Source organism: Salmo trutta, chromosome 13 (genome assembly GCF_901001165.1).
Source record: "Salmo trutta chromosome 13, fSalTru1.1, whole genome shotgun sequence".
NCBI lineage: Eukaryota > Metazoa > Chordata > Actinopteri > Salmoniformes > Salmonidae > Salmo > Salmo trutta.
In genome coordinates, this window is record NC_042969.1 from 46,645,419 (window position 1) to 46,668,760 (window position 23,342).

At 42.6% G+C, this 23,342-nt stretch overlaps 1 protein-coding gene across 1 annotated transcript; it reads left to right on the forward strand.

The window, feature by feature from the left end:
• Positions 1-6,924: 6,924 nt before the first annotated feature.
• On the forward strand, positions 6,925-17,526 carry LOC115205869 (guanylate cyclase soluble subunit beta-2-like). The gene is made up of 16 exons (XM_029772262.1): positions 6,925-7,131; positions 7,408-7,481; positions 7,750-7,844; positions 8,281-8,441; positions 8,646-8,745; positions 8,897-9,126; positions 9,432-9,531; positions 9,686-9,789; positions 12,881-13,097; positions 13,303-13,623; positions 14,426-14,574; positions 14,749-14,895; positions 15,220-15,374; positions 15,675-15,883; positions 16,216-16,347; positions 16,580-17,526. Exons 1-16 carry the CDS (start codon positions 7,129-7,131, stop codon positions 16,762-16,764), a joined length of 2,382 nt encoding a protein of 793 aa, XP_029628122.1. The 5' UTR covers positions 6,925-7,128; the 3' UTR covers positions 16,765-17,526.
• Positions 17,527-23,342: the final 5,816 nt, after the last annotated feature.

The following is a 23,342-nucleotide window of genomic DNA, read 5'->3' on the forward strand; positions in this document are numbered from 1 at the left end:
AGTCAAATGCAGGCTATACCACGCCAGAGTTCTATCCAAATATAAAGATGGCAAGCTTAGTTCGGCAACTTTTGATCTCCTTACATGAGATTTTAACTACAGTCAGACATTATTATGAGGTACATATAATGTAACCTACCTTTGTGATGTCATATGGGAGAAAAATACAGTTTAACTTTCTTCAGCTGTTTAATTTTCCCATTGAGACCAAGGTGTCTTCTGCAAGGGAGCCCTGCATCTTATTATTAAACAACAAATTACACATAGAAAATACACCAGAAAATAAAAATACAGAGATTACAAAAAAGAAAAGAAAACACACATGAAAAACAATCACATTCCTCAGCAAAAAGGTCCTCAATCAGCACTCTGAACTGCCCGAAAGGCACCCATGCATCCATTTGTAGGGAACTCTGAAGAAACTAAAAGCTGTTTTTCCTAATTCTGTAGCAACAGGGAATGTCCAGTTATCTATCCCTGTGATGGGTATGGTAACTCATACATCTATGGGTAAGTAAAGATGTCAGGTAATGTGGGAGTTTTTGCAAAAGGGCTTTAAAAATGAATAAAATGCAGTGTTTCGACATACATGAGGTCAAAGAGGACCATCCTACTTTCTGATAGAGCAAGCAGTGATGAGTGCAAAACCTCTCACCCCTGATAGAACAAAGCACACTATGGTAAACTGCATCTAACGGCTTTAATGAAGTGACAGCTGCATTCATGTAGATCAGTGGTTCCCAAACGTTTTATAGTCCCGTAGCCATTCAAACATTCAACCTCCAGCTGCGTACCCCCTCTAGCACTCTCAAATGTTTTACCATCATTGTAAGCCTGCCACACACACACTATACAATACATTTATTAAACATAAGAATTAGTTTGAGTTTTTGTCACAACCTGGCTCGTGGGAAGTGACAAAGAGCTCTTATAGGACCAGGGCACAAATAATAATATAATAATAATAAATAATTTTGCTTTTTATTTAACCATCTTACATATAAAACCTTATTTGTTCATCAAAAATTGTGAATAACTCACCACAGGTTAATGAGAATGGTATGCTTGAAAGGATGCACATAACTCTGCAATGTTGGGTTGTATTGGAGAGAGACTCTATCTTAAATCATTTTCCACACACAGTCTGTGCCTGTATTTAGTTTTCATGCTAGTGAGGGCCGAGAATCCACTTTCACATAGGTACGTGGTTGCAAAGGGCATCAGTGTCTTAACAGCACGATTTGCCAAGGCAGGCAACTCTGAGCGCAGCCCAATCCAGAAATCTGGCGGAGGCTTCTGATTAAATTACATTTTCAGAGAACCGCTTGCTGCAATTTCGATGAGGCTCTCTTGTTCAGATATCGGTAAGTGGACTGGAGGCAGGGCATGAAAGGGATAACGAATCCAGTTGTTTGTGTCGTCTGTTTCGGGAAGGTACTTGCGTAATTGTGCACCCAGCTCACTCAGGTGCTTCACTATATCCCATTTGACATTGTTCATAAGCTTGAGTTCATTTGCACACAAAAAAACATACAGTGATGGAAAGACCTGTGTGTTGTCCTTGTTAATGCAGTCAGAGAACAGCTCCAACTTCTTAATCGTGGCCTCAACTTTGTCCTGTACATTGAATATAGTTGCTGGGAGTCCCTGTAATCCAAGATTCAGATCATTCAGGTGAGAAAAAACATCACCCAGATAGGCCAGTCGTGTGAAAAACTCGTCATCATGCAAGCGGTCAGACAAGTGAAAATTATGGTCAGTAAAGAAAACCTTTAAGCTTGTCTCTCAATGCAAAAAAACGTGTCAATACTTTGCTCCTTGATAACCAGCGCACTTCTGTATGTTGTAAAAGCGTTACATGGTCGCTGCCCATATTATTGCATAGTGCAGGAAATACAGGAGAGTTCAGGGGCCTTGCTTTAACAAAGTTAACTATTTTCACTGTAGTGTCCAAAACGTCTTTCAAGCTGTCAGGCATTCCCTTGGCAGAAAGAGCCTCTCGGTGGATGCTGCAGTGTACCCAAGTGGCGTCGGGAGCAACTGCTTGCATGCGCGTTCCCACTCCACTATGTCTCTCTGTCATGGCTTTTGTGCCATCAGTACAGATACAAACACATCTTGACCACCAAAGTCCATTTGATGTCACAAAGCTGTCCAGTACTTTAAAAATATCCTCGCCTGGTTTCCAGTGGTTTGCAGAAGATGATGTCTTCCTTAAAAGCCCCCCCATAAATGTAACGGACATATACCAGGAGCTGTGCTAGGCCCGCCACGTCTGTCGACTCATCCAGCTGTAACGCATAGAGTTCACTGGCTTGTATGCGAAGCAGTAATTGTTTCAAAACATCTCCTGCCATGTCACTGATGCTTCGTGTTGTTTGACGAAGTCATTTTGGCCTTTTCCCCCAGCATTGTCCAACCCATATCCGCGGCAGCAGGAAGAATGAAGTCCTCCACAATAGTATGGGGCTTGCCTGTCCTAGCCACTCGGTAGCTCACCATATAAGACACTTCTAGCCCCTTCTTATTAATGGTATCTGTTGCTTTTATACATGTCTTACTATTTGAAAGTCGTCTTAGAAAATTGGACTGTTTCATTTCTAAATGTCTCCGCAAGAGTGAAGGTTTCCCGCGATAGAGTAACGGTTAATGTGTTTGGATGTTAATTATTTGACTAGACTATCTGTATTTCTCACATCCTGACCCTAGTAAGATGTAATTTTCTATAGTAGGGCAGAGCGTGACAGGGGGTGTTTTTGGTCTATCTATGTTTTCTATGTTTAGGTTCTAGTTTGTCTATTTCTATGTTGGGATTGTTTGGGGTTGATCTCTAATTGGAGGCAGCTGATCCTCATTGCCTCTTAGATCATATTTAAGTAGGGGTTTTTCTCATTGTGGTTTGAGGGTTATTGTCTTTTGAGTAGTGTGTTGTCCTCTGCGTCACAGTTTGTTGTTTTCCTATTTTCAAGTTATTAGTGTATTGCATTCAGTTTCACTTTTCATAAATATGAAAACGCTGCATCTTGGTCCGCTCCTTCGAACAGCCGTGACAGTATTTGACTTTGTTGTTATTTCGCTGAACACTAGATGGTTTAATTTAATTTTTTGGCAGTGAAACGAGGCTACTCAGACGAGAAAAAACAACATCATTCAGTCGACGTTCCTTCATGTCCTAGACTATGGCGACATCATCTACATCGGATATTCCCCGCCGGGGGTACGCCAAATAAAAATGTGATTCACATTTTAAAGCAGTCCATTTAGATTTTCCAACGGGGCAATACATTTCAGTGAACTGCATTCTACTATTGAGAGGCTTAACCTACAGTGCCTTCAGAAAGTATTTACTTGACTTTTTCCACATTTTGTTGTGATACAGCCTGAATTTAAAATTGATTAAATTGAGATTGTCACTGATCTACACATGTCAAAGTGGAATTTTGTTTGTAATAAAAAAATTGAAATGTCTTGAGTCAATAAGTATTCAACACCTTGGTCATGGCAAGCCTAAATAAGTTCAGGAGTAAAATGTGCTTAACAAATAACATAAGTTGCATGGACTTAATTTGTGTTCGATAATAGTGGTTAACATAATTTTTGAATGACGACCCCATCTCTGTACCCCACATATACAATTATCTGTAAGGTCTCACAATCGAGCAGTGAATTTTAAGCACAGATTAAACCACAGACATGACAACCATGGGTAAATGAGGAGACTCTAGGAGCAGAAAAGGCATAGACTCACTGGTTTTCTGACACTCGCAGGTGGATAGGAACCGTATTGTGGGTGACTCTGCCGATAGAGCGCTCTGACGTCTATCCGGGTGGAAAGGGGTTGAGTCGAGATACCCGGCTCCGACACCAGGGTAGTGTCCATAAAGCTCTCGTCGGCCCCAGAGTTAATGAGCACCCGGATGGATTTGGACTGGCTTTCACACAACAGGGTAGCATAGATGGGGTTACGGGTAGTGCGAGATTGAAAACTCCCTGTACGGCTCACCAGTCTACTCGTACCAACTGATGAGCCTGCTTTTAGTGGGCAGGTAGTTAAGAAATGTCCCGTAGCTCCACAATACAGACAGCTCTTGATGTCTGTATTGTGGTGATTATCGGAGGTGATTAAAGACGAGCTCGCAGCCCGGGACACTTACATGAACTGTAACTGATTAAAATCGTTGAAATTGTTGCATGTTGCGTTTATATTTTTGTTCAGTATATTTCCTTTAACATCCTGTGTCGTGTGCTTATTATTTTAAAATTGAATGTTCTAAGATATTTTGAGACCTTAAGGAGCATCAGGCCTACTGCTGGAATGTCTACCAATGGCATGTCCATCCTTTTGTTAAAATATACACTGGTCACTCAAAACATTTATAAAGTATAAATAGCCCACACTTTAGATGAGTCCACGCAAAAATACTTAACTAATGATTAGTAAATAGTTTATAGGGACCTACATTAAACATCATGAATGGATTAATGATTAGTAAATAAAATATTTACTAATCCATTATAAATGCTTTATTACGCAGAGTTATCATAAATTGCTACCCCAATTGAGTACCATACTGTGATTTTTTTGACCGTTTTAAATCAAAACAAACAAAATAGCTTCTTAGCAAGAGCTATTTCAAACGCAATAATTTTGCTAGCTAGGACTGTCTGGGAGTGGTCTGAGTGGGTAGGGGAAAACTGACTACTAGCTGTTACTGATAGAGAGGTTTGGAAATACTTTTCATCTCTCTATTAACAAATTTACGGCCTGGTGATGTCACCAGGCAGGCCAAAATTCCATCCCACCAAAACAGGCTGAAATTTCAGGTGGTCTTTTCAAACAGCTCTTACAATTAAAGAGCATTATCATAATTTAACAATTTCACAGATTTATTCCAATCTCATAGTGTGGAAATATATACAGTATAAAACACATTATTTTGTTGTTGGTGTGTGTGTGTGTGTGTGTGTGTGGCGGGGGTTGGAAGGGGGGGTAAGGAGGTGGGATTATGTAGATTCATCTAATAATAGTCAATTGATACTGCGTATTATATTGAAATGGCACTCAACCATGAAACCGGGGCCCTTTGTACACCGATATGATTTTCTGACAACAACGTTGGTGTGAACATATGCATATTTAACTTTTAATTAAAAGTCACTTATGATCCTTTTTTTTTGCTGTTTGTACTACGCTGTTGGTGAGCATGACAGGTGTGGCATATGAAGAAGCTTATTAAACAGCATTACACAGGTGCACCTTGTGCTGGGGGACAATAAAAGGCCACTCTAAAATGTGCAGTTTTGTCACAAAACAAAATCCAACAGATGTCTCAAGTTTTGAGGGAGCATACAATTGGCATGCTGACTGCTAGAATGTTAACCAGAGCTGTTGCCAGAGAATTGAATGTTAATTTATCTTCCATAAGCTGCCTCCAACTTCGTTTTAGAGAATTTGGCAGTGCATCCAACCGGCATCACAACCACAGACCACGTGTAGCCACGCCAGCCCAAGACATCAGGCTTCTACACCTGCAGGATCGTCTGAGACCAGCTGATGAAACTGTGGGTTTGCACAACCAAAGAATTCCTGCACAAACTGTCAGAAACCGTCTCAGAGAAACGTATCTGCATGCTTTGTCGTCCTAACCAGGGTCTTGACCTGACTGCAGTTCGACGTTGTAACCAACTAAAGTGGGCAAATGCTCACTTTCGATGAACACTGGCACGTTGGAGAAGTGTGCTCTTCAAGGATTCCTCCCTGTTTCAACTGTACCAGGCAGATGGCATACTACTCGTGTTAGCGAGCAGTTTGCTGATGTCAACATTGTGAACAGAGTGCCCCATGGTGGTGGTAGGGTTATTGTATGGACAGGCATAATCTACGGACAACGAATACAATTCCATTTTATCGATGGAAATTTGAATGCACAGAGATACCGTGACGAGATCCTGAGGCCCATTTTCATGCCATTCATCCGCCGCCATCACCTCATGTTTCAGCATGATAATGCACAGCCCCATGTTGCAAGGATCTGTACACAATTCCTGGAAGCTGAAAATGTCCCAGTTCTTCCATGGCCTGCATACTCACCAGACATGTCAACCACTGAGCATGTTTGGGATGCTCTGGATCGACGAGTACGACAGTCTGTTCCAGTTCCCGCCAATATCCAGCAACTTCGCGCAGCCATTGAAGAGGATTGGGACAATATTCCAGAGGCCACCATCAACAGCCTGATCAAGTCTATGCAAAGGAGATGTGTCACGCTGCATGAGGCAAATGGTGGTCCCACCAGATACCGAATGATTTTCTGATCCATGCCCCTACCTTTTTAAGGTATCTGTGAACAATGCATATGTGTATTCACAGTCATGTGAAATCTATAGATTAGGGCCTAATGAATGTATTTCAATTGACTGATTTCCTTATATGAACTGTAACTCAGTAAAATCTTTGAAATTGTTGCATATTTTTGTTCAGTGTTTTTAGTTGTTTGTATTTATTTATTTTTTTACAATTATTATTTGTTATTATAATTATTCTTGCTTTTTTGTGTGAAAAGTTTGTGACACTAAATGTTTTTATCTATCTATCTAGCCAACTGGCTAAATCCAGCACATTTACATAAATGTTCATTAATAATGTAGGCCTACATTGTCCCTGTTAAATAAATCAATTAGTCGTTTTATTTCAAATATTTAATCTAAACCGTTTGTTGAACGTCACATTGGTAGCCTAATGCGAATTCGAACTTGTGCACCTAGATGCCCCTGCGTGTACGGAGTTGAGATCAGCACATCTATCGCCTGAACAGCGCCTTTGACACTCATCTGTATCGCACCGCGCAACAACGCTCTCGCCTACAGCTGGAGATGGGTGAACGGCTTTCTTCAGTCACTGTTCGATGCGCAGCGGCAGAAGTGACGGAATAAGGAGCTGAAGCTTTTGTGTATAAACAGGATATAGGCCTAGACATATCACTTTAATTAATTATATTCAGGCAGGCTGTCGACGGAGATAATGTTGTGCGCTAGAGTATGTGGTCAACTTGGGGTCGTGTTCGTGCAAGGATACATTGGGAAATAAGGTTTTTAAACAAAGTGTCGGCAGAATCCAAACCAAAAGAGATGGTAAGTTGTGTGTCGAACCATAAATGAACTCATAGTGATAGTCTAAACTGACATGTTACAGTATAGGCAAGCATATGTTGTATAGGTTACTGGACTGAACTGATCGAAAATTATGACTCAATGTGTTTCCAGCCTGTAGGCCTACTCATTAGGCGTATTAGGCTACATGGACGATTCAATAGGCTATGTCACTCTTACATATATAAATATAGCCTATATTTTATGAATGGCATCAAAATCAAAAATGCTGCAAAGTTTTTAATGCTCTTTCTGCAGTATGGATTTATCAACACCTGTTTGAAGTCGCTGGTTGTTGACAAGTTTGGCGAGGAGACATGGATGAAGCTCCGGTAACAATGTTATTAATTAACAGTGGACTCACTAACATCATATTAGACAACATGAATATCTCTTGATAACTGATTAATTGTAATAATATGTTGCGTAATTCCAGAAGGTGGCGTTAAAGGCTAGCATTGAGCACGGCCCCTCAGCGTGGACCTATATGCTAGCTAATTGATGGATTCATTCACTGCTTTCTGTTTATTGGTCATCAATGGGATGTGTAACCTGCTGAAATGAGCTCATCATCATCATCATCATCATAATTATATGCAGAGATGAGGCCGGGGTTCAAGATACATTCTTGACATATGAAGTGTACAAAGACGACATCACCATGCAACTGGTGGCTGAGGCCTCCAAGCTACTGGGTAGGCAAATGTATCATTATTTGATGAATAACCTGCGACATCATATCAATGTAGCTCTGGACCAGATCGCGCACCAACGATCTGCACCGGAGCTAATATATATTCTGAGCGGTGTTATAAAAGCGTACAATTCCATGCCAATCACGGTTACTTGCAGATTATGAATTATAATTCAAGTCATGGATTGAGAAATAGCTACAAAAATTAGGAATCATTTTAGAATAGTGAATTTCTTGCACTGCATGGCTTGATTTTAATTGTAATCAAAACTATGTGGCAGACAGGCAAAATACATGACTCAAGATGATGAAACAAATACATATTAGGAATATTACATGAGAGAACAAAATGTGTTTTATGTGATGTTTTACGTAAAGGCGTACATGTTGGTATTAACCTATATATTCATTAGGCCTACTTTATTTTCTGTTCGAAGAGGTTAAACCAGAGGTGGTGTTGAGACAATTTGGGGAATATTTTTTTTACTTTTGTAAACGATCTGGATACGACCACATGTTACGGACTCTGGGAGGGAACCTGTTCGAGTTTATCGAGAATCTGGATGCACTGCACAGCTACCTCGCCCTTTCTTACAAGGTATAATGTGTGTGTGTGTGTGTGTGTGTGTGGATGGGGGGGTTCAAAGGATTCGGTCAAGGCATATATTATATAAGAAATCAATAGCCTGCTCTATTTATATAGGTCTATATGTGACAATCGATCTATAAATAGTGGACAATGGACACACGTTATATTTTGGACAGAAAAAAACGGTCAAATGATTTGTAAATATGCTTGCAGGAGATGAACGCGCCGTCATTTCGAGCGGAGAGGAACGGTGACGGCACGATGTTTCTTCACTATTACTCCGACCGCCGAGGCCTATGCCAAATTGTACCCGGTAATTATGCTGAATGCTGCTAGATTAAATTATTTACGTTAAGAACAAATGTGTTAAACAACTTAATACACTCAATATCGTGAGATTTTAGCGTGCGTAAAAGTAGGGGCTTTGTGCGTAAAAGTGAAACGACTGTTTCCCATTTCCACAGGTATCATTGAAGCTGTAGCAAAGGACTTCTTCAACAGCGAGATAACGATGGAAATCGTCAACCAAATAGAGGAAGTAGAGAGGACAGGAAAGAAGGAGCATGTAGTATTCCTCGTCACTCAGAAACCGACATTTTCGAATGTAATGTGCAGTAACAAGCTCTCACAGACACCGCCATGTTTGCCCAGAGGCCCCAGGCGCAACGCAGTGCACTGGAACCCAAACAAGGAGGTAAAATCCGGGTCAGGACAGCAGATGACCCACAAATCATTGGCTTGCATCCAAAATGGCACCCTATTCTCTTGATAGTACACCACTTTTGACCAGGGCTCATAGGTAATAGGGTGCTATTTGCGATGCATACATAGGCTACAGAAACAAGCAGATGCCATCTCTGAGGAAATAATTGTCCCTAAACTATCTTAATAACCCAACCCAACACAGCCAACTTTCCAAATGGTTTAAAAGTTAACCTTTTTATGCAACTTAACCATAACACGAATTTCCTCCAATGTGTCCCTCGCCCCATCTATCAGGACGTACAGAAATCACTGCAGAGGAAACTCCAATCTCAGGGATTTTCCATGTGTAGGAACCACTGGGAGACTGTGAGGGGATTGGTCCAGCTTGGGAAGGGTAAAGCCCAAACTTTACTTATCATTCCTTTTCTAATGGATTGGCTCAGTCCGCCTCAGATATCGATAAAGCCTGTCTATTCCATCTCGCTTGTCTCGATATCTCTAATCTTGATATCCTTACTATCATTAATAGATGTTTACTTCACTTATAGGCAAACTCTTGAGAGGATTTGAGCCAGTCTACCCGAAGAACCTTTGCATCGACCTGAAGACATTTTGCAATGCCTTTCCCTTCCATATAGTGTTCGACGAGGAGGTACAAAAGTATTATCTCCCAGATTACCTCTTGGTATTGAGTACATGCACTGTAAAAAAAAAATATACACTGCTCAAAAAAATAAAGGGAACACTTAAACAACACAATGTAACTCCAAGTCAATCACACTTCTGTGAAATCAAACTGTCCACTTAGGAAGCAACACTGATTGACAATACATTTCACATGCTGTTGTGCAAATGGAATAGACAACAGGTGGAAATTATAGGCAATTAGCAAGACACCCCCAATGAAGGAGTGGTTCTGCAGGTGGGGACCACAGACCACTTCTCAGTTCCTATGCTTCCTGGCTGATGTTTTGGTCACTTTTGAATGCTGGCGGTGCTTTCACTCTAGTGGTAGCATGAGACGGAGTCTACAACCCACACAAGTGGCTCAGGTAGTGCAGCTCATCCAGGAGGGCACATCAATGCGAGCTGTGGAAGAAGGTTTGCTGTGTCTGTCAGCGTAGTGTCCAGAGCATGGAGGCACTACCAGGAGACAGGGCAGTACATCAGGAGACGTGGAGGTGGCCGTAGGAGGGCAACAACCCAGCAGCAGGACTGCTACCTCCGCCTTTGTGCAAGGAGGAGCAGGAGGAGCACTGCCAGAGCCCTGCAAAATGACCTCCAGCAGGCCACAAATGTGCATGCGTCTGCTCAAACGGTCAGAAACAGACTCCATGAGGGTGGTATGAGGGCCCAACGTCCACAGGTGGGGGTTGTGCTTACAGCCCAACACCGTGCAGGACGTTTGGCATTTGCCAGAGAACACTAAGATTGGCAAATTCGCCACTGGCGCCCTGTGCTCTTCACAGATGAAAGCAGGTTCACACTGAGCACGTGACAGACGTGACAGAGTCTGGAGACGCCGTGGAGAACGTTCTGCTGCCTGCAACATCCTCCAGCATGACCGGTTTGGCGGTGGGTCAGTTATGGTGTGGGGTGGCATTTCTTTGGGGGGCCGTACAGCCCTCCATGTGCTCGCCAGAGGTAGCCTGACTGCTATTAGGTACCGAGATGAGATCCTCAGACCCCTTGTGAGACCATATGCTGGTGCGGTTGGCCCTGGGTTCCTCCTAATGCAAGACAATGCTAGACCTCATGTGGCTGGAGTGTGTCAGCAGTTCCTGCAAGAGGAAGGCATTGATGCTATGGACTGGCCCGCCTGTTCCCCAGACCTGAATCCAATTGAGCACATCTGGGACATCATGTCTCGCTCCATCCACCAACGCCACGTTGCACCACAGACTGTCCAGGAGTTGGCGGATGCTTTAGTCCAGGTCTGGGAGGAGATCCCTCAGGAGACCATCCGCCACCTCATCAGGAGCATGCCCAGGCGTTGTAGGGAGGTCATACAGGCACGTGGAGGCCACACACACTGCTGAACCTCATTTTGACTTGTTTTAAGGACATTACATCAAAGTTGGATCAGCCTGTAGTGTGGTTTTCCACTTTAATTTTGAGTGTGACTCCAAATCCAAATCCTCCATGGGTTGATAAATTGGATTTCCATTGATTATTTTTGTGTGATTTTGTTGTCAGCACATTCAACTATGTAAAGAAAAAAAGTATTTAATAAGATTATTTCTTTCATTCAGATCTAGGATGTGTTGTTTAAGTGTTCCCTTTATTTTTTTGAGCAGTATATATATATATATATATTTGGATCAACCAAAAACATATATTTTGTTAGTAAATTTGTTTAGTTTTATCAATTGAAAAAAAACGACATTGAAACCAAATATATCATTCAATGCCAACTGTTACAAACTTTTCCCCATTGGTTAAGCTGAATAGATAACATAAATACACACTAAATGGCTACAACCCATTTTTTCATGTTGTACCAAGTTGATTTTTCAGTTTGGAGTTACCTATCCAAATGTATTCAATTGGGTTACAAGCAATTAAATCAGTTTCCTGTTAATCAAGATATTAAGTTGGTTCCATAACATGAAATAATGACTCCAAACACTTTCTTTCCATAAGAATTTCACATGAACTGGTTAACAATATTGTAACCAAATGGTGACCGTCTCATCAATTGAAACCTTTCCAGGCTCTTTAGAGTCACAGTACTTACAGAGATATCATAGAAAGTGAAATGTCAAAATTGTTCAACTTCATATTCATCATCTCCAGCACCACCCCAACATGTGAAAAAGGCACGTTTTTATATTTTGTAGTAAAAAAACATATAGGAAGTTAAGCGTTTCCAATAACATCATCGGTGTGCATCATGAGATTTTAACCAATCATGAGGAGGCATTGCCTACTTATTGCCTGTTAATTGTCTACTAATTGGTTGATGATGTCATTGGAAACACTTACCTTCTATCTTTTTTACAACAAAACATAGAAATGCGCCATTTTCACATATGTTGATGTTGGGGTGGTGCTGGAGATGATGAATATGAAGATTTTATTTTTTAAATTTCCCTTTAAGATTCAGTGCTGGCAGTGAACATATATTCATAAAAAAAACAACACATTACTTGGAATGACATTCACTCTCACAGGTGGCCAAAAATAACAAATTGAAAGCCACACCCCCAGTAGGCCATGCCTCCAACTCTTCTGATAGGCTGCCACCGCTACGTGGTGTTGAAAGCAATTTATAAGCTTTCATTCAATTAAAAACATCACATGATCTGTCAAATTCTTTATTTGATTCATACAAATTGAATAGAATAGGTTGAACGAACCAAAGCGCAATTTTGGATCATGTCGATCACAAAAAGCACTTCAGATGAACAACAGTGCCGTCCCACTTTTTCCAGCGTGGTTTAGTAATGCCAGATAATCACTGGGATGGTTTCCCGGACACAGATAAGGCTAGTCATGGGCTAAAAAGCATTCTCAATGGGGAATCTCAATTAGAAGTGCTTCTTAGTCCAGGACTGGGCTTATTATGTGTCCAGAAACGGGCCCTTTATGTAGATATGAATTGTAATCTTAATACCTGGCTGCTGAAGTGCACTGCTTTTGACCAGAGCCCTATTGACCCTCGTAAAAGTAGTGTACTGCAGTATATAGGGAATAGGGTGAAATTTGGGACCCACCCTGAATCTCTGCTCCAACCCTTGCAGCTGATGGTGAGACAGGCGGGGGTGAACATCCAGAAGATCGTCCCCGGGCTGCAGACCATGAGCATTCACCTGGACCAGTACTTCAGTATCGTCCACCCCGAGGTCACCTTCACCATCTCCAGCATCAGGAAGTTCATCAACAGCCACTTTGTCCTGCAGACGCGACGGGACATGATGCCCGAGGCCTGGAGGGATAGACCCATGCTGGAGCTCAGAGGTGAAATTAATGAATGAACGGATGAAGTAATGAAAAAATGGATGGATGAACGGATGAATGCATGGATGGATAATAGAAGGAAGGAAGAATTACATGAATGGTTATTTGTTATTGAGTCATGCTACTTATGCAACCTATCCCACCCTCCATTTCATTTCCCCCCATTCACTCTCTTTATCGCCACCCCTTACTCCTCTGTTCCCAGGTCAGATGTTGTGGATGGAGTCTCTGCAGTGCATGCTGTACCAGGCCTCCCCTTTGCTGCGGAGCCTCCACGAACTGGAGGAGCGGAGCATGCACATCTCTGACATCGCCCCTCACGACGTCACGCGGGACCTCATCCTGCTCAACCAGCAGCGGCTGGCCGAGATGGAGCTCTCCAACCAGCTGGAGAGGAAGAAGGAGGAGCTCCGACACCTGTCCCAGCATCTGGAGGAGGAGAGGACCAAGACGGAGAACCTGCTGTACGCCATGCTGCCCAAACATGTGGCCAACCAGCTGAAGGAGGGGAAGAGAGTGGAAGCAGGTGAATGACACAGGGAGAGGCGAGATGGGGAGAGTAGAATAGAGGAGAGGAAAGGTGCAGAGAAGCGAGAAGAGGAGAGAAGAGGAAAGGAGAGGGAAGAAGTGGGGAGGAGATGTGGGGAGAGGAGAGTAGGGGAGAAAAGGTGAGGAAAGGAGAGAAGGGAAGAAAGTAGAGAAGATGAGAGTAAAAAAGAGGAGTGGTAAGAAAATAATTGGTGAGAGGATTGGTGTTGTATGAAATGCCCTAGTAGGGCCAAAAACTCCTTTGCCAATACCTGTACACAGTAGCCTATGCCTCCCTTGCTCTGACACACAACAGACAGTAGAGATGTACAGAGTGGAATTGGGGGGATTTTTGAAGGATATTTCCCTGCCTTGCTGCAGTGTATTACATATTTAATGAAGGCATGAATTACAGATTGAAACAGCACCACGACACAGCCAGCGGCTCCCAGACACATCTGTCTTTGAAACACAGACAGACAGACAAACAAACATAGGCGCAGACAGACGGACACAGACAGCCAGAAAGACAGACAGACACACAGAGATACAAACTGACAAACACGCATGCACAATGCACACACACAACTCTCATGCATGAACAGCACACACACATGCGCACGGACACACAAACAAAATTGATTGAAATGAATCAACAGGCCAGCTACATGTGGATAAGTATTAAGCAGAATAACTTGTTTTCACTATTGTTCTCGACATTGTAAAAGGACGGAAACAGTGGTATATTTATGGAAATGGCCATATGGTCGGTGGTGGTTGTGGTTATGTTTGCTCCAAAGGAGAGTTCAAGGAGTGCACCATCCTCTTCAGTGATGTGGTCACCTTCACCAACATCTGCTCGGAGTGTGAGCCCATCCAGATCGTCAACATGCTCAACTCCATGTACCTCAAGTTCGACCGGCTCACCACAGTACACACAGTTTATAAGGTAACATAAATATTACATTTGTCAGATAGGCTAAACATTTATCATTCATAATTGAAACATCTTGTGAATTATTCTACATATCCATCTATTCATTCATCTAGACCAGGCAGCCTGGAATAGCCATTCCAGTACTTAACTCATCGATATCAATCTGCCTGTGGTTGTCTGCATCAGGTGGAGACCATAGGTGATGCCTACATGGTGGTAGGTGGCGTGCCCATCCCAGTGTCCAGCCATGCTGAGAGGGTGGCCAACTTTGCCCTGGGCATGATCATAGCAGCTAGGGAGGTCATCAACCCCATCACAGGGGGGCCTATCCAGGTGAGACCCACAGATGGCTAGTGTGTTTGAATGCTGGGTGATTTTTCCAAATATTTTTGTAACATCATTGATCCATTGATCCAAATCCAAAGGGTTGTATTTCCCTGCCCTTGTCTTTCTTTTTGAGCTGATCTTTCTCAGTTCTCCTGCTAGTTTTTATCACAATACCTCTCTCTGTGTCTGAGGCTGGTCTAGTGGGTAACGCAGCCAGCGTGGATACGAATCCTTCCACTACTCAATGCTCATTTCCACCTATTTCTGTCTCAATAAAGTAAAAATATCCCACAAAATATATTTAAAAAACAAACAATACCTCTTCTGTAGATCCGGGTGGGTGTACACAGCGGGCCGGTTCTAGCTGGTGTGGTGGGGGAGAAGATGCCTCGGTACTGCCTGTTCGGAGACACAGTAAACACGGCGTCTCGCATGGAGAGCCACGGCCTCCCCAACAAGATCCACCTCAGCCCCAGTGTTTACCTGTAAGACCTCAGCTCATGTCACATGACTGAACTGCAGGAAATTAAATCAACCAAGCAATCGATCAAGAAAGCAAGCCAGTAATTTTATTTAGAAAGCCCTTTTTACATCAACTGTTGTCAAAAGTGCTTGATGATTGGTTGGTTGGTTAGTTGGTTGGATGATGGATTGATTTATTGATTTATTAATTGAGTGCTTGGTTGGTTGAGCCCATAGGGCTCTGTACAAAAGTAGTGCACTATATAAGGAAAAGGGTTCCATTTGGGATGCAGGCTTTGTTTTTATATGTCTTCCTCCTCCAGGGTTCTGAAAGACAAGGGCTTCATGCTCCAGGAGCGAGGGGAGATCGATGTGAAGGGGAAGGGCAGGATGTCCACCTACTTCCTGGAAGGGAACCTGACCTCCACGGAGCACGAGATCATGGGCCGTTCAGTTAAGGAGGCCGACTCGGGCCGTGCGTCTGTCCAGTCGGCACGGGACTGCAGCACAGAGGCAGCCCTGTACAGACCGGGTAAACAAGGTTCTCCTGTCTATCTGCCTCTCAACTACTCAACTACTACAAATACACACCTTTATAAATATACAGTACACCTGAGGAAATTTCTTAGATGTGTGTCACACCTTGTTGTACCTTATTTGTGTGTCTAGTTCTTTGCGATAGCTCAGCCTCTGTGTGCATTATCTCAACAGGTTTTCTGTTCCCTGATATTTATGGCGCATTTAGCCATAATCACCACAGAGACAAACACTAACCCCATTCTAGCTTCCCTCTCATGGCTGTGGTATATTGTTAATGCCTCACTCTAAAGCTAGACCTCTTTGTTGTAATCTATAATCCCACAGCCATCCAGAGGGTGCAGAGTGAGGACAGGAATCCTGCAGTGCCCATGGAGTATGGAGACAGCCTGACTGACCCACAGCCCTCAGTCCAGCTCACTGACCCCCAGCTGCAAGCCAGAGCCAAGAGCCTCAAAGGTGCCTCCTCCTCTTTCTTTTATTCGATCATTCATTCTTTTTCTTTTTATTGAATGATATTCTTTAATATGTACATTTTATTTAAGTATTATATTCTTAGTATCTTGTATTCTTTATCTTATTCTAAGATGATCTTTAAGTCACAGGTAAAAGACTGCTCCTCCATTTCTTTTACATTTCTCCTATTCGTTACCTCCATTGCCTTCCACTCAGCGGTGTGTGTGTTTCACAGGAAAACCTCGGGACTCAGAGAGCTACGGCAGTCTCCACAGTGACAACAAGTCAGTGGAGGGAGGTCTCCCCAACCCAGACCACCAGCTGACCAGAGCAACCTTGTCCCAGAGTCCCACTCCCATAGAGGCTGAGGCTCCTCCTTCCACCAAACACATCCGGACCAGTTTCTGTGTGGTCCTCTGAGCTGTTGTAGTACTATCCAGACTAGTCACTGTAGCCCCGTTTATACCTGGTGCTAACACATACGTCCTTGATCCTGATCTTGTCATCATTCTGATTGTGCCCACATTTTAGCTGTTGCATCTACACATGATAAGAGACACATATTAAAATGTGACCAGATTTCCCGGTATGCAATACAATAATTTAAGACACGTATTGAAGTCAATGGTGCCAACTGTCAATGATTTTAGAGGGAGGGATAATGATGATTTAATAAGTTTTACTGTCCAGATCCGCCTAAGATATTCAGACACAATGCATCCCTAAATACCTCCAGAGGTCGTCAGGAACATCAGATCACAATACATATTCTAATCGTCTACACCTGTCTAAAAAGTTGGGCACAATTCGAATGTGGACAAGATCAGGCAAAGGACGCATGTTAGCACCAGGTATAAACTGAGCTTAAGTGACCCACCCATTCAATTGGATCACAACTGCTGGAATATAGGACATTTAATAAAATTGGATTATCTCTGCTGATGAGCCTATACTCTGTGTTTTATGAATATTGAAATTACAGTGTCTATGGTCATCTTGCTAATGTTTCATTATATGTGATCTCTCCCCCGGGGCACTGCTATCTATGTGATATATTTAAGTCAACTGTAACCAGACGAGTACCTCTGGTCCAGGGCACTATGAACCAAGACAGCGGAGCAGTAAGACGTGTTTGTTTACGTCCCATGTAAATATTGTATTTTTCTTTCTTTCTTTTTTTTGTATACATTTCATTATATTTCAATCTCTTTTTTCCATTTTCGAATTAAATATACCTTCTTGCAACCCGCCTCACCCAATGTGTTACGGATCTGCTAGTTTTTAGACCTTATAACTCTAACCTCCATCAGAAGCTAGCAATCTTAATAAGCTACTGGCTTTTTAGTCATTGTTAGCCACTGCTAGCGGTCTTTATCTTTAGCTCGGACTCCAGCCGCTTTAGCCTGGATAGCCTGGATAATACCTGCCAGTCTGCACAGCACAATATCAGTCCTGAGCATATCGGACTGCTTTTTTCCCTACTACATCACCGGATTCCTGCCGCAAGCTCTGGACTATTACACCGGATCTTCACAGCTAGCTAGTTGCTACCGAGTGGCTATTGTGGCTAGAAAATGAAGTACACCAACAACAATACCTCTCTTGCCAATTGGCCTGGACCTTTTGTCGACACCACCGATCCATCACGACTGGTCTGCTGGTCTGCTGACGTAATTCGGCCGATGTGCTCTCAACCGGCCTCTGTGTCATGGATGTTGGTGTTGATCTATCTGCTAGCCCCGACCTGCTAGCTTCCTGAACGCCGTGTCTCCCGCTCGCCTTGCGTAGGAATCTACTACAGAACGGCTCCCTGTTTCATCTTTGCTGCTCATTGGACCCTATGATCACTCTGCTACACAGCTGATGTCTGCTGGACTGTTCATTAACACGATACTTCATTTTATTTATCTGTCGGCCCCAGCCTTGAACTCAGGCCCTGTGTGTAGCTAACTGACACTCTGCCCATTCATCGCCATTTACCCGTTGTTGTTGTCCTAGCTATTTACCCGTAGTTGTCTCACCCATTGTTGTCTTAGCTCTCCCAATCAACACATGTGATTGCTTTATGCATTTCTCTAATGTCAATATGCCGTGTATACTATTGTTTAGGGCAGCTCTCATTGTTTTATTTTACTGTGGAGCCCCTAGTCCTGCTCAACAAGCCTCAGATAGCCCCCTTGTCCCACCCCCCACACAAGCGGAGACCACACCTAGCTTAACTGGCACCTCCAGAGATGAAACCTCTCTCATTGTCACTCAGTGCCTAGGTTTAGCCCCACTGTACTCTCACCCTACCATACCCTTGTCTGTACACTATGCCCTGAATCTATTCTACCACGCCCAGAAATCTGCTCCTTTTATTCTCTGTTCCCAAAGCACTAGACGACCAGTTCTTATAGCCTTTAGCCATACCCTCATCCTACTCCTCCTCTGTTCCTCTGGTGATGTGGAGGTTAACCCAGGCCCTGTGTGTCCCCAGGCGCTCTCATTTGTTGACTTCTGCAACTGTAAAAGCCTTGGGTTCATGCATGTTAACATCAGAAGCCTCCTCCCTAAGTTTGCTTTACTCACTGCTTTAACACACTCCGCCAACCCTGATGTCCTTTCTAATCGACCTGGCCCAGGTATCCTGGAAGGATATTGACCTCATCCTGTCAGTAGAGGATGCCTGATTGTTCTTTAAAAGTTATTTCCTCACCATCTTAAATAAGCATGCCCCTTTCAAAAAATGTAGAACTAAGAACAGATATAGTAGCCCTTGGTTCACTCCAGACTTGACTGCCCTTGACCAGCACAAAAACACCCTGTGGTGTACTGCACTAGCTTCGAATAGTCCCCGCGATATGCAACTTTTCAGGGAAGTCAGGAACCAATACACACAGTCAGTTGGGAAAGCAAAAGCAGCTTTTTCAAACAGAAATTTGCATACTGCAGCACTAATTCCAAAAAGTTTTGGGACACTGTAAAGTCCATGGAGAATAAGAGCACCTCCTCCCAGCTGCCCACTGCACTGAGGCTAGGAAACACTGTCACCCCCCCCCCCCCCCCCCGCTTCTCCTTCACCCAAATCCAGACAGCTAAGAGCTGCAAAATCTGGATCCCTACAAATCAGCTGGGCTACACAATCTGGACCCTTTCTTCCTAAAATGATCCACCGCCATTGTTGCAACCCCTGTTACTAGTCTGCTCAACCTCTCTTTCATATCGTCTGAGATTCCTAAAGATTGTAAAGCGGCCACGGTCATCCCCCTCTTCAAAGGGGGAGACGCTCTTGACCCAAACTGTTACAGACCTATGTCCATCCTGCCCTGCCTTTCTAAAGTCTTCAAAAGCCAAGTGAACAAACAGATCACCAACCATTTTGAATCCCACCGTACCTTCTCCGCTATGTAATCTGGTTTCCGAGCTGGTCATGGGTGCACCTCAGCCACACACAAGGTCCTAAACGATATCATAACCACCATCAATAAAAGACAGTACTGTGCAGCCATCTTCATCGACCTGGCCAAGGCCTTCGACTCTGTCAATCACCGTATTCTTATCGGCAGACTCAACAGCCTTGGTTTCTCTAATGACTGCCTCGCCTGGTTCACTAACTATTTCTCAGAAAGAGTTCAGTGTGTCAAATCGGAGGGCCTGTTGTCCGGACATCTCTGGCAGTCTATGTGGGTGCCACAGGTTTCAATTCTCGGGCCGACTCCTTTCTCTCTATATATCAATGATGTCGCTCTTGCGGCTGGTGATTCTTTGATCCACCTCTATGCAGACGACACCATTCTGTATACATCTGGCCCTTCTTTGGACACTGTGTTAACAAACCTCCAAACGAGCTTTAACGCCATATAACACTCCTTCCGTGGCCTCCAACTGCTCTTAAATGCTAGAAAAATGAAATGGATGCTCTTCAACCGATCGCTGCCCGCACCCGCCCGCCCGACTAGCATCACCACTCTGGACGGTTCTGACTTAAAATATGTGGACAACTATAAATACCTAGGTGTCTGGCTAGACTTTAAACTCTCCTTCCAGACTCACATTAAGCATCTCCAATCCAAAGTTATATCTAGAATTGGCTTCCTATTTCGCAACAAAGCCTCCTTCACTCATGCTGCCAAACATACCCTCGTAAAACTGACCATCCTACCGATCCTTGACTTCGGAGATGTCATTTACAAAATAGCCTCCAACACTCTACTAACCAAATTGGATGCAGTCTATCACAGTGCCATTTGTTTTGTCACCAAAGCCCCATATACTACCCACCACTGCTACCTGTATGCTCTCGGTGGCTGGTCCTCGCTACATACTCATCGCCAAACCCACTGTTTCCAGGTCATCTTTAAGTCTTTGCTAGGTAAAGCGCCGCCTTATCTCAGCTCACTGGTCACCATAGCAACACCCACCCATAGCACGTGCTCCAGCAGGTATATTTCACTGGTCATCCCCAAAGCCAACACCTCCTTTGGCCGCCTTTCTTTCCAGTTCTCTGCTGCCAATGACTGGAACGAATTGCAAAAATCACTGAAGTTGGAGAATTATATCTCCCTCACTAACTTTAAGCGTCAGCTGTCAAAGCAGTTTACCGATCGCTGCAGCTGTACACAGCCCATCTGTAAGTAGCCCATCCAACCAACTACCTACCTCATCCCCATATTTGTTTTTCTGATCTTTTGCACACCAGTATTTCTACTTGCACATCCTCATCTGCACATATATCACTCCAGTGTAAATTGCTAAATTGTAATTACTTCGCCACTATTGGCCTATTTATTGCCTTACCTCCTTACTTCATTTGCACACACTGTATACAGATTTTTCTATTGTGTTATTGACTGTACGTTTGCTTATCCCATGTGTAACTCTGTGTTGTTTTTGTCGCACTGCTTTGCTTTATCTTGGCCAGGTTGCAGTTGTAAATTATTACTTGTTCTCAACTGGCCTACCTGGTTAAATAAAGGTGAAATGAAATAAAATAAATAAATAAAAATAGTGTGCATAGGTAACTCGTTGTCGTTGTGTGATGGGACCAGAGCTACCAGACTGCAGGGTGAATGTATACCAGACCTGTGTTCAAATAATATTTAAGGCATTTCAATTACTTTCAAAGACATTTCAAAGTAAGTTTTTTCATTTATTTTAATTTTAAATACAAGCAGTTGAATATTGTAATGAATATGGAAATACTGGAATCACACATGGCATGTATTTGAAAAATATTCAAATACACAAATTTTCAAATCCATGCATTTGAACCCAGGTCTGTTTAGTCCCTTAGACCACTGCGCCACTCGGGAGCCCCTATTTATAGGAAGTTATTTGAAAATACTTTAAAATACTTAAATTAGAAGTAGCTGATATGGCAACAGTTTTTTTAATAATAAAATGCACAGAAAATAAGTATTTAAATAACAAAGAGTGTGCAAAGCTGTCATCAAGGCAAAGGGTGGCTACTTTGAAGAATCTAAAGTCTATTTTGATTTGTTTAACAGTTTTTTGGTTACTACATGATTCCATATGTGTAATTTCATAGTTTGATGTCTTCACTATTATTATACAATGTAGAAAATAGTAAAAATAAAGAAAACCTTTGAATGAGTAGGTGTGTCCAAACTTTTGACTCGTACTGTATATATTTGAGTAATGGACATATTAAGGTTTGTCATTTACATACATATAATTTGTATTTCCTGATGAGGTATTTGACAGTCCTGTGGCAATATTATATTGTCTATGAAGTTTTAATGCTTTAAAAAGAAATGTAGTCTCCTATTAATGTTTTTTAAACGGTTGAAGACTATGTTTAAGCCTAAAATATTAAAATACCCAAGCAATAAGATTACATTTTATATTATGAAAAGGTCAATCATGTGTGTAAATATTATATCTAGAAAAAGAATGAACAAATCTTAACATTTATAAGACTGAAATATTTAATAAAGACAAAATGATATTTAAAGTTAGACAAAATAAGTAAGTACTTATTGACTATTTACAAATGATATACAGTATGACATAGGCCTACTGTTCATTTCAGCAGAACCAAAGCAGATAAAATAACCTGCACTGGGAATTTATTTACTTCATTTACTGTACATGAATACCAAGGAAAAGAAAGGACAATATTCATTTTGAGAGAATAAAATAAAATCTGTAAAAATGAACACCCTGGTTCTAATGAATTTGTGTTCTCTCTGTCTTGACCCAATGCAAAATATTGATAGGCCAATTGATTTTTTCTCAAAGCCACCCTACATTACATAGTTAAGAAAAACAAGTGATGACCCTGAAATTCACCAAGAGGCTGCATGCCCATTGCTCTGAAAAAAAGAGACCACACTGTCACTAAAACGATCGTCACCTCAAGTTTCTCAAGGTTGACACGATGGGCTGCAGGGCTGGACATCTGATCCGTGGAGGGAGTGTTGTTGGTGTTGCAACAGAGGGAGGGCTGGCAGCTCATCACTGATGACCGGGCGTTGGATCACCTCGGCCGTATGGAAACAACACCTGTAACCGGAGTCTCCGTGTGTGGAGTTCCGGAGTTCAGGTCAGGTGCGATAAAATCAATCTTCTGGCTGACCTAAAAACTATGTAGCTGACACTCTGCCCTAGATACTGTTTGTGTGACAGGCCCATTTATGTAGCCCTAACTCCCTGCTCTTCACATATTGATGGGCTAAAGATGAAATATTGTCCCGCCACCTGTCGCCATCCATCTTCACTTTACGAATCCGTCTCCGCAATCGCATCCAAATCTGTCAGATGGTTGGCCAGAACTGGTCGGTTGGTGTAGATGTTATCCACGGGCAGAAGAAATGTGACCGTCTTTACTTTGGTCCTGCAAAATAAGAGGGAATTAATAGCAACCTAAGCGATATTCTACATTTAGTTTTAAATTAGGTTATCTAAAAGTTCTGGTGAGGTTGGATGAGAAGGCCCACTGGGCCACTCACCTGTTTTTGTGCACATATTCTTGGAGAAATAACCTGTTGGTTAAC